The sequence below is a fragment of the Babylonia areolata genome, chromosome 24 (assembly GCF_041734735.1).
Source record: "Babylonia areolata isolate BAREFJ2019XMU chromosome 24, ASM4173473v1, whole genome shotgun sequence".
Taxonomy (NCBI): Eukaryota; Metazoa; Mollusca; class Gastropoda; order Neogastropoda; family Buccinidae; genus Babylonia; species Babylonia areolata.
In genome coordinates, this window is record NC_134899.1 from 54635440 (window position 1) to 54647613 (window position 12174).

At 48.5% G+C, this 12174-nt stretch overlaps 1 protein-coding gene across 1 annotated transcript; it reads right to left on the minus strand.

Annotated features, from left to right (window-relative positions):
- Positions 1–1744: 1744 nt before the first annotated feature.
- On the minus strand, positions 1745–11337 carry LOC143298547 (toll-like receptor 2 type-2). The gene is made up of 7 exons (XM_076611416.1): positions 11201–11337; positions 8563–9884; positions 7358–7510; positions 5608–5819; positions 4352–4631; positions 3382–3578; positions 1745–2644 (listed from the first exon to the last, which is right to left on the minus strand). Exons 2-7 carry the CDS (start codon positions 9664–9666, stop codon positions 2347–2349), a joined length of 2244 nt encoding a protein of 747 aa, XP_076467531.1. The 5' UTR covers positions 9667–9884; positions 11201–11337; the 3' UTR covers positions 1745–2346.
- Between the last annotated feature and the right edge of the window lie 837 nt (positions 11338–12174).

Here is a 12174-nt window from a genome sequence, read left to right on the forward strand (position 1 = left end):
AGACTAAATACAGTTACGACTCTTTATTTATGGAAACAACGAAAAGAGGATAGCGATGGCCTGAAGAGAAAATGCTGTGCCAACCCACCAATCCGTCCTAAACTCAGTTACCGATGAACCAACCCACCAATCCGCTGTGATTCTTTCCTTCCCACTTTAGAATCCTAAATTCAGCTCCAGGAATTTAGCGGGATGCTAAACTGTGATTCTTTCCTTCCCACTTTAGAATCCTAAATTCAGCTCCAGGAATTTAGCGGGATGCTAAACTGTGATTCTTTCCTTCCCACTTTAGAATCCTAAATTCAGCTCCAGGAATTTAGGATGATAATGTGCGACATTAAGCCCCTTTTGTGATTTTGTTCTGGTTAAAATTTTTCATTGAAACCGAAAAGCCACGACAAAGACAGGGAAAGTTTTTAAAAATTTGATAGATCTGTATTGCGGTCATATGACAATGAAATATCAATCAGTGTAGTGTGCTTATAATTGAGCTGGACAACACAGAACAGTTGTCACACAGACAGTTTGTACAACAACAGGAAGTGTGTTGGACAACACAGAGCACCTGTCACACAGACAGTCCGCAGGGAGCCATCGATGTTAGGTCGCCAGGAGGCCACACACCAGAGGAGACCCTGCACTGAGTCACTTCGGTGGTGTTCAGTGGTGCCTGTTCTGATTCAACGTACTTAGGACACCACCTACTAAGCCCCCTACTAACGACAATAATGGTTTAGTCGCGAAGTCAGACTGAGTGAGCGTCCCTCCCAGAGTGGAGACCGCCACCATGTCCCGCAAACAACAGCCCCCCATGAATCTGCCGACACTGAAGACACTGACAGGACTCACCCCACACAGACAGTTTGTACAACAACAGGAAGTGTGTAGGACAACACAGAGTAGCTGTAACACAGTTTGTACAACAACAGGAAGTGTGTAGGACAACACAGAATAGCTGTAACACAGTTTGTACAACAACAGGAAGTGTGTAGGACAACACAGAGCAACTGTCACACAGACAGTTTGTACAACAACAGGAAGTGTGTAGGACAACACACAGCAGCTGTAACACAGACAGTTTGTACAACAACAGGAAGTGTGTAGGACAACACATAACAGCTGTCACACAGACAGTTTGTACAACAACAGGAAGTGTGTTGGACAACACAGAGCACCTGTCACACAGACAGTTTGTACAACAACAGGAAGTGTGTAGGACAACACACAGCAGCTGTAACACAGACAGTTTGTACAACAACAGGAAGTGTGTAGGACAACACACAACAGCTGTAACACACACGGGGAACAGCAGGCACCAGAGCTATCACCCCCACCTGACAACGCAGTACCACGGGCAGGGTACCGCCCGAACTTTCCACATGCACTAATAAATCAGATGTCTAGGAACAAGCATCCGCATGCAATGAATAAATCTGATATCTAAGGTCAAGCATTGACATGCTTTGAATAAATCAGTTATCTTGGTATAAGTATCCACACACAATGAATAAATTGGATGTCTAGGTACGAGAACGCACATGCAATGAATAAATCGGATGTCTTGATACAAGCATGCACAAGTACTGAATAAATCGGATGTCTAGGTACAAGAACGCACATGCAGCGAATAAATCGGATGTCTTCATACAAGCATGCACAAGTACTGAATAAATCGGATGTCTAGGTACAAGAACGCACATGCAGCGAATAAATCGGATGTCGTGATACAAGCATGCACAAGTATAGGTACAAGAACCGCACATGCACCGAATAAATCGGATGTCTTCATGCAAGCATGGACAAGTATAGGTACAAGAACGCACATGCACCGAATAAATCGGATGTCGTGACACAAGCATGCACAAGTATAGGTACAAGAACGCACATGCAGCGAATAAAACGGATGTCTTCATGCAAGCATGGACAAGTATAGGTACAAGAACGCACATGCACCGAATAAATCGGATGTCTTGACACAAGCATGCACAAGTGCTGAATAAATCGGATGTCTTGATACAAGAATCATGCACATGCACTAAGAAATCCGATACCTGGGTACAAGCATTTGCACTTTAGAGCACCAGGAACTTTACAGGTGCGTTTGCTGTCTTTCAATTGGCGGACTGGTAAAAGGTACTTCTTCTTCATTCCAAAACAGTGACAATGGACATACTTCATCACTTCAGTTATGTCTGTGCTGGTTTTAGCCAGTTCCTGAGCTCAGCGAGATGTGACCGTAGTCAGTGCTTGAGATATTGCTACAAAGGGTGGTGCTGTTGCTTCAGCTCGGCCCCGTCATTGGCCAAAGGGAGACACTGACGCACGGAAAAGTCTGGCTTGTGGCGCTCAGCAGATGGACTGGAGGTTGACGTCCTGAGTTTTCAGCGCCACCTTGAGCCCGTTGAGGAAGGCGGTCTGTGCCTCCTGGCTGTCCCCCCACTGCAGGAAGGTCCCCCGGGTCAGCATGCGGCGCATGTCCCGCGTCATCCTGCCCGCCTCCACGTCGCCCAGCAACAGCACGATGACGTCCTTGTGCTGCTCGAAGGCGGCGAACAGCACGTGCTCGAACTCCCCCTGCCGCCAGCCCTCCCGGTTGTAGTGGTCGCTGATCAGCAGCATCACTCGCGCGCTTTCGTCCATGTACCTGTAAAGTGTCATCGTCAGTCATCGTCCATGTACCTGTAAAGTGTCATCGTCAGTCAGTCATCGTCCATGTACCTGTAAAGTGTCATCGTCAGTCATCGTCCATGTACCTGTAAAGTGTCATCGTCAGTCATCGTCCATGTACCTGTAAAGTGTCATCGTCAGTCAGTCATCGTCCATGTACCTGTAAAGTGTCATCGTCAGTCATTGTCCATACCTGTAAAGTGTCATCGTCAGTCATCGTCCATGTATCTGTAAAGTGTCATCGTCAGTCAATCATAGTCCATGTACCTGTAAAGTGTCATCGTCAATCATCGTCAATCATCGTCCATGTACCTGTAAAGTGTCATCGTAAGTCATTGTCCATGTACCTGTAAAGTGTCATCGTCAGTCATTGTCCATGTACCTGTGAAGTGTCATCGTCAGTCAATCATTGTCCATGCACCTGTAAATTGTCAATCATCGTCCATGTACCTGTGAAGCGCCATCGTCAGTACAACACAGCACAAAACATTACGCAACACGTGTCATCACCTGGCGATGTTATCCAGGATGTTGCCGGGAGCACTGTAATAAAACAGTACAGGACAGTACAACACAGCACAAACCATCACACAACACGTGTCATGACAGCACCTGGCGATGTTATCCAGGATGTTGCCGGGAGCACTGTAATAAAACAGTACAGGACAGTACAACACAGCACAAACCATCACACAACACGTGTCATCACATCACCTGGCGATGTTATCCAGGATGGCACCAGGGGCACTGTCCCTCTCCTCCACAAAGACCTTCAGGCCGTGCTCGCCCTCCACAATGGGCAGAAGGGTGTCCACCACCCAGTCCAGGTCCTTGGGGCTGTGAGCCAGGTAGGCGTCATAGGGGAACATGGCCACCTGGTCCCCGTTCTCCGTCAGCAGGCCGCCCGGCACCTGTAACAGGTGTAACACCACACTGCACCCGGCACCTGTAACAGGTGTGACACCACACTGCACCCGGCACCTGTAACAGGTGTGACACCACACTGCACCCGGCACCTGTAACAGGTGTGACACCACACTTCACCCGGCACCTGTAACAGGTGTAACACCACACTTCACCCGGCACCTGTAACAGGTGTAACACCACACTGCACCCGGCACCTGTAACAGGTGTGACACCACACTGCACCCGGCACCTGTAACAGGTGTAACACCACACTGCACCCGGCACCTGTAACAGGTGTGACACCACAGCATGCCAGGCACCTGTAACAGGTGTAACGGTGTGCCCAGGTAGGCGTGATACACAGGACCATCTGTTCCCCCTCACCAGCATTACCGGGCACCTGCAGGTATGACAAGTGTACCTTGCTCGTCGTCATCATCACCATCACTGTTCTCCTCATTCAGTGTCACCACTGTCATCACCACTGTCATCACCATCACTATCATCATCACCATCGCCATTCTCCTCACTCACCATCATCGGTATCATCATCACCACTGTCTTTACCATCACTCTCGTCATCGTCTTCTTCACTCCACTGTCTAATACCTGCCATCATCACTGCCATCATCACTATCATCATCGTCGTCATCTTACTCCCCCGTACACCCGCCCTTCCTATATATGGACATTTTTTTGTGACGGATGGGTATTAGCCAGGAAGAAGAGACCACACCTTGGATAAAGAACGATCACTGTTCCCAGTCCTGCACACTACCTGCACATACTGGCGCCGCCGCCTCAGGAGGTAGACGTAGTAGCGGAGGTGCCAACGGTAGCGATAGACGGCGGCCAGCAGCAACAGCAGCCCGAGCAGGAAGGCGGCGCCCACCACGCCCACCAAAATGAGGGGGTTCCTGACGGCGCAGCTCTCCGCCGTGGGGCGGAACTCGTGGAGCGGCGTCTCGGCCATGTTCTCCGGGGTGCGGCACCGGTACTGGCGGGACTGGAACTTGTTGATGGTCACGTTGCCCTTCTTCCGCACGGTGTCCACCCAGCTGCACACACACACACGCGCGCGCGCGCGCGCACGCGCACGCACGCACGCAAACACACACATACACAGGGACACACACACACACACACACACACAGATGGACGCAAGCACACACACCCATTTACACACACACGGACATACACACATAAATACACTGCGCGCGCGCGCGCACACACACACACACACACACACACAGGGACACAAATACACACAAACACACACACACACACACACACACACACACACACACACACACATACACACACGCACACTCGCAAATACAAATACACACAGGGACGTAAGCACACACACACACACACACACACACACACACACACACACACACACACACACAGGGACACAAATACGCACACACACACACACACACACACACACACACACACGTGTTAGGCTGCTGGTTGTTGCTGCTGTCAGTCCAGTGGTGGAAGGGATTAAGTGATTGGACATCAACTGACAATGATGGTGTCTCTCTTCTCAACAAGATCTCATCACCATCCGTAGATCCATGTTAACAGTTAGGTCTTTTTCTGTCCGTCCATTGGCTCTGTCACCATGCAGTTACGTTAGGTCTTTTGATCTTTTCTTCTTCTTCTCGATGATGATGATTTATTAATATTTTTATACTGCCAGAGCCTAAAATTAAAGCTAATTAGGCAGTAACTGACCTGCATGCTATTCAAAAAAAGGATCATTATATACATGAACTAAATATAAGATTGCCTGGCAATGAACACAAATTAATAAAATTCCTCTCGAGGCCTGACTAAGCGCGTTGGGTTACGCTGCTGATCAGGCATCTGCTTAGTAGATGTGGTGCAGCGTATATGGATTTGTCCGAACGCAGTGACGCCTCCTTGAGTAACTGAACTGAACTGGTCTGTCTGTCCTGATTCGTCCATTCTATGAGTCTGTCTCATCATCATTGCCACGCTGTGTTCCAGCAGAAAAGGACCCACTTTCTGAACCAGAGCATCCTGCAGGTGCAGGAGAAGGGGTTCTGTGAGAGGTCGATCCACTGCACGTGATAGCGAAAGGGCGCGGGCAGGGTGGTTTCGTTCACCTCCGTGATGCCGTTCGCCTGGACGTTCAGCCTCACGAGGCTGGTCACATTCTCCAGGGCTCTGCCCAGACCGTACGAGTTGATGTTGGCTCCTGTGTACACCAGCGTCTGTCACACACACACACACACACACACACTGTGTCTTCGTAACGCACACTAGTAACCTGCTGTAACGTCACATCATCAACAACGTGGATGTATGTATGTGTGTGTGTGTGTGTGTGTGTGGACAGAAGAGGAGGGCACTGGACAGAAGAGGACAGAGGACAGAAGAGGACAGTGGACAGAAGAGGAAAGTGGACAGAAGAGGACAGTGGACAGAAGAAGACAGAAGAGGAAATTGGACAGAAGAGGAAATTGGACAGAAGAGGACAGAGGACAGAAGAGGACAGTGGACAGAAGAGGAAAGAAGAGGACAGTGGACAGAAGAGGAAAGTGGACAGAAGAGGACAGTGGACAGAAGAAGACAGAAGAGGAAATTGGACAGAAGAGGAAATTGGACAGAAGAGGACAGAGGACAGAAGAGGACAGTGGACAGAAGAGGAAAGAAGAGGACAGTGGACAGAAGAGGAAAGTGGACAGAAGAGAACAGTGGACAGAAGAAGACAGAAGAGGAAATTGGACAGAAGAGGAAATTGGACAGAAGAGGACAGAGGAGGACAGTGGACAGAAGAGGACAGAGGAGGACAGTGGACAGAAGAGGACAGTGGATAGAAGAGAACAGTGGACAGTGGACAGAAGAGGACAGTGGACAGAAGAGGACAGTGGACAGAAGAGGACAGTGGACAGTGGACAGAAGAGGACAGTGGATAGAAGAGAACAGTGGACAGTGGACAGAAGAGGACAGTGGACAGAAGAGGACAGAAGAGGACAGTGGACAGAAGAGGACAGTGGACAGAAGAGGACAGAAGAGGACAGTGGACAGAAGAGGACAGTGGAGAGAAGAGGACAGAGGACAGTGGACAGAAGAGGACAGTGGACAGAAGAGGACAGAGGACAGTGGACAGAAGAGGACAGTGGACAGAAGAGGACAGTGGACAGGACAGTGGACAGAAGAGGACAGTGGACAGGACAGTGGACAGAAGAGGACAGTGGACAGAAGAGGACAGAGGACAGACGAGGACAGAAAAGGACACAGGATAGAAGAGGACAGAAGAGGGCAGTGGACAGAAGAGAACAGAGGACAGAGGACAGTGGACATAAGATGACAGTGGACAGAAGAGGACAGTGGACAGGAGAGGACAGAAGAGAACAGAAGAGGACAGTGGACAGAAGAGGACAGAGGACAGAAGAGGACAGAAAAGGACAGTGGACAGAAGAGGACAGAGGACAGAAGAGGACAGAAAAGGGCAGTGGACAGAAGAGGACAGTGGACAGAAGAGGACAGAAATGGACAGAGGACAGAAGAGGACAGAGGACAGAAGAGGACAGAAATGGACAGAGGATAGAAGAGTACAGAGGACAGAAGAGGACAGAAATGGACAGTGGACAGAAGAGGACAGAGGACAGAAGAGGACAGAAGAGGACAGAGGATAGAAGAGGACAGAGGACAGAAGAGGACAGAAATGGACAGAGGATAGAAGAGTATAGAGGACAGAAGAGGACAGTGGATAGAGGAGGAGGATGGGCATGGTGTTTGAACAGACCTCAAGTTTGGGCAGACGCCAGAGGAGATCTGGAGGGATGGTGCCATGTCTCGTTCTCAACATTTTGAGCTCTCGCACCGACTTGAGGGGCAGCAGGAAGAAAAACATCTGCTTCGTGGTCATGTCCAGCTTGGTATCACTGATGCTCAGTTTCTGTTCATGGCACAACGCATGAAACACAACACACGTCTTTGCTTTGCTATCCTCTATCCAGTTGTAAACGTATATTCAAAGAAAGTGAGGAAAGGTAAGGTGATCACTGACTTTCCTAACATTGACCACAGAAGACAACTTACAGACACCCCTACAGTTTGGCTGATGCTAAAGGTCCATTTGGTCGCCGTCACCGGCGCCGCCTCATTACTCCCATTACTCCCATGCCACACAATGCCATGCCACTCATTCCGAGCTGCTCATCCACATCCACACCCGTGTTCGTCTGCTGCAGTCCACAGGGAACTATCAACGTTACGTCGCCACTAGGCCACACACTAGAGGAGACCCTGCACTGTTTCTGAGTCACTTTGGTGATATTCAGTAGTGCCTGTTCTGATTCAACATAATTATGCAGGGCACCGACTATCAAGTCCTCTGCTGACAACAATAATCGTACTCGCGGAACTAGACTGAGTGTCCCCTCCAATGTGAAGATCACTACCACATCCTTCCAACGACAGTTCCTCATAAATCTGCCAACACCAAAGACCTTGACAGAAACTCACCCTATGCATGGAAGTGGAAGGGGACTGACACAGAGGTCACCATGAGAACAGGGCATGGAAAGTCCCAGAATCCAAGACAGATTGCTGGGATGCTGTTCAGGTGACTTACTTGTTTTTAATGCAGGAGTCATGAGGAGACCCAATGACATCAGAATGTATTCAGTTCACAGACATTCGTGAGAATACCCATGCTAACTTATCTTCAAATTCAGTATTCATTTACCCCCTGTAGCTATCTTTTCTGCATGGGAAAAAATTAGTATGGCTTAGAATATTCTAACTTAAGGAACCTGTAAGAAAATTGTCATTTCAATTTTACACACACACACACACACACACACACACACACACACACACTTACACACACACACACACACACTCACACACACACACACACCCACACACACACACACATAACGCGCAAGCTTGCAAGGCTCATGATACGCGCGAGCGTGCCAAGAGAGAGATGGGGTTTAAACGTACCTGAAGATTTGGGCAGTATTTAAACGCTCGGTTAAAATCCATTTTCTGATAGTCCAGACGTGAATTTCCGTCCAGCTGGAGGTTTGTGAGCGATGAGCTGTTGAAGGCAAAGGGTTGGTAGTGTGTGATCTTCATCCGGCTCACCACAAACGTGAGCAGTTTCGGCAGATCAGCGATAACCTGGTTCTCCAGAGTGTCGAGCTGCACCGCTGAACTGATGTCCAAGTGTCTGAGGTGGGGGAAGCAGTCGCCTCGCAGGAAGTCAGGGCGGATACGCCGCAGCAGATTGCCGGACACGTCCAGAGCCTGCAGGTAGTAGAACCCCTCTTTGCACTCCTTGTCCCCGGCTGTCTGCGACTTGTTCAGGGACAGATCGGGGAATTCTTCCAGCCAGTTTTCCTTTAAGATCAAGATCTTGATGTTGATCTTCATGGACATGTTGACGTCACGTATCTTATTCAGAGCCATGTAGACTGTGTCGGTGCGCCAAAAAGGGGAAAAAAGAGCGCTGTTGAATGTCTTAAAATTGTTGTGCTGTAAGTCGACCTTCTTGAAGGTTCTGTTGGAAAACATGTCAAAGAAGTTATCTGGAAGGGACGAATACCCCATGTCGCCCAGGGCTAATGTCGTGAGGGTGGTGCTGTGCAATCCTTTCAGCGTCGCTCGCAGCTCAGGAATGGGGATGAGGTTGATGCTCAGATCCAGTAACTCCATCTTGAGAAAGTCTGCAAAAGTATCTGGATCAATATGTTGGATCCTGTTGTTCGTGAGGTTCACCATCGTCAGCTGAAAGTTGGAGAGATTGTGCATCATTGTACGAGTCAAGTGATTGTACTGAGCGCGGAACAACCGGAAGTCGCGGATTTGGGGCGGCAGGCGAGGCAGGTAGGGCAAGCTGCGGTTCTGGCCCGTGCAACGCGCCTTCTTGCCGTTACAGTTACAGCAGAACTTGTCACACCGAATGACAGCACGTGGCGCGACGTGCGACACGGGACCAGGGGACCAGGGGTCCAGCATGCTGGAGGTGTTGCCATGGCTCCTCACACACGGCACGCACATGACAGACAGGAACACTGCCAAGCAGAGTGACGTCACAGGCCGCATGCTTTTCTGCCTCTCAGCGCTCTTGGCAAAGACTTCGTGCAGTTATGGGTTTAAAGCATGTGCAGACCTAACTTGGCAACTTCCAATGTTTATCGGCAAATGTTGTCACAAGTTTTTTTGTTGTTTTTTTTGTTTTGTTTTTTTCAGACCAGTTTGATGAATTTCTGATCACCAGTTTCTGGAGACTGATCATCGTAGAGACATGGTGAGACAGGTGTCTGTAATGAAACGCAAAGTATGGCAACATCAATAACTGTTGTATCATGAGTGATACCTCGTTACTGTATGAAAAATAAACACACTGTATAAATCGTTTAGCATGCCAGTCAAAACGTTCAATCCTATATGTACTTCCATCTTTCCACACCCAAATGTTCATTCTTAAGTGTCTTGACACACCATATAAATTAAACCAATACGTTAAGTCCAGCTTGTATTTCCATTCTTTCCACACTGAATAGATTAATCAAAAACGTTAAACCCTATATGCACTTCCCGTCTTTTCATTGTGAATGAATTGTACCAAATGTTCATCCATGTATGTCCTTCTCGTATTTACACACTGTTTAAAATAAATCGGATACTGCTTCAATCAAAGTCTAGCGAGCTCTCCTAAAAAAAAAAGAATCAGGAAATGCATGAACTTGATATCATTCTGATTTGTGTAAAGTAAATTCAAGAACTGCAAGATCCAAGAACACAGTTCAGGCAGTCTTCTGCTTTAGTACACATGATAAAATCATTCTTTCTGTATCCAGACTGAGTCATATTTTCACACTAACAAAAAGGTCGTTCTTTAGGCAGCCAAACTAATAAGTCAAATTTTTATACTATATATTACAAAAGCTGTACCCACACTAATAAGTCATATTTTCACATAATGCATTACAAAAAGGGCGATCTTTCTGCAGCAGGACCAAGTCATATTTTCACACTAAACATTACAAAAAGTCTTTCTCTCTGTACCCACACTAATTCGTCATATTTTCACACTTACATGACAAAAGATCGTTCTATCTGCAGCCAGACTCATGTCATATTTTCACACTTACATGAGAAAAGGTCGTTCTATCTGCAGCCAGACTCATGTCATATTTTCATACAGTACATTACAAAGTCGTTCCTTCTGCAGTCAGACTTACCAGGGATAAAATAATAATGAAAGTTTCAGATCAAATTCACATTATGAATTTCAGCTGAAGCCTGGCAAGTCTGACACTAACCCAACTCAGAGACTGTCAGTGGCTGAAAAGTGACACCAATGAAGCCTGACACACCTAACCCTGACACACCTAACCCTGACACACCTAACACCTAACCCTCACACACCTCACATCTAACCCTCACACACCTAACCCTCACACACCTAGCACTGACCTCTATCATGAAGTCTGACACACCTAGCACTGACCTGTATCATGGATGATGAAGTCTGACACACCTAGCACTGACCTGCATCATGGATGATGAAGTCTGACACACAGAGCACTGACCTGTATCATGGATGATGAAGTCTGACACACCTAGCACTGACCTGTATCATGGCCACAGAGGCTGGTGAAGGCGGCAGGCTGCGGGCTGAGAGCTGAGAGCTGAGCGTGGCGAGAAGCACCGATGTGCCTCCCTTGCTGCAGTCCTCTCCTGCTGCCTGTCCCACGCCCCACTTGTACACACGCCTGAAACTTTGTAGTCAGCCCGAGCGGACGTGACGTAATGTCCAGTCACGTGCAGCCCCGAACAGCGCCACGAGGAAGTGTTTGACAATGCACACCAGAAAGATTAGAAAGGTCATGTTGAATGAAAGCGGAATGAGGGAGTGGGGAAGGGGAGGGGGAGGGGGAGGAGAAGGTTTGGGGGGAGGGTGTGGGGGGGCGGGGATGCGGGGGGGGGGGGGGGGGGGGGGGCGGGAGGAGGGGCAGGGGTTATTGTAGAGTGCAGCACTAGGGCTGATGTATGTGGGGAAATAACAATGCGCTCGCAATTAGATATGTGTATGTGCAGGGGGTCTTGGAACAGTGTTGGGTGGTGGGTTGGTGAATTTGGCTGTCTGTTCACCGAAGTGTGTGTGTGTGTGTGTGTGTGTGTGTGTGTCTGTGTCTGTGTCTGTGTGTCTTTGTGTGTGTGTGTGTGTGTGTGTCTCTCTCCCTCTGTGTGTGTGTGTGTGTGTGTGTGTGTGTGTGTTTCTCTCTCTCTCTCTCTCTCTCTCTCTCTCTCTCTCTCTCTCTCTCTCTCTCCATCTGTGTGTGTGTGTGTGTACGTGCGTGCGTGCGTGTCTGTGTCTGTGTGTCTGTGTGTTTCTCTCTCTCCCTCTGTGTGTGTGTGTGTGTGCGCGCGCGTGCGTGCGTGTCTGTGTCTGTCTCTCTCTCTCTCTCTCTCTCTCTCTCTCTCTCTCTCAACGCAAACAACGCAATGCTTATGTAACGTAATTTTTCTTTGTAGTAATATGCGACTTAATGTCAATTCCATGTGTACCCCCTTCTAAGGGGCTATGGCCTATATGAATAAAAC

Coding starts and splice junctions, on each gene's coding strand:
- LOC143298547 (XM_076611416.1), bottom strand. CDS start 9,666: ATGCGGCCTGTGACGTCACTCTGCTTGGCAGTGTTCCTGTCTGTCATG. Junction 7,511..8,562: donor AATACTGCCCAAATCTTCAG/GTACGTTTAAAC, acceptor TGCCATGAACAG/AAACTGAGCATCAGTGATAC. Junction 3,579..4,351: donor GGCGGCGCCAGTATGTGCAG/GTAGTGTGCAGG, acceptor CACCTGTTACAG/GTGCCGGGCGGCCTGCTGAC.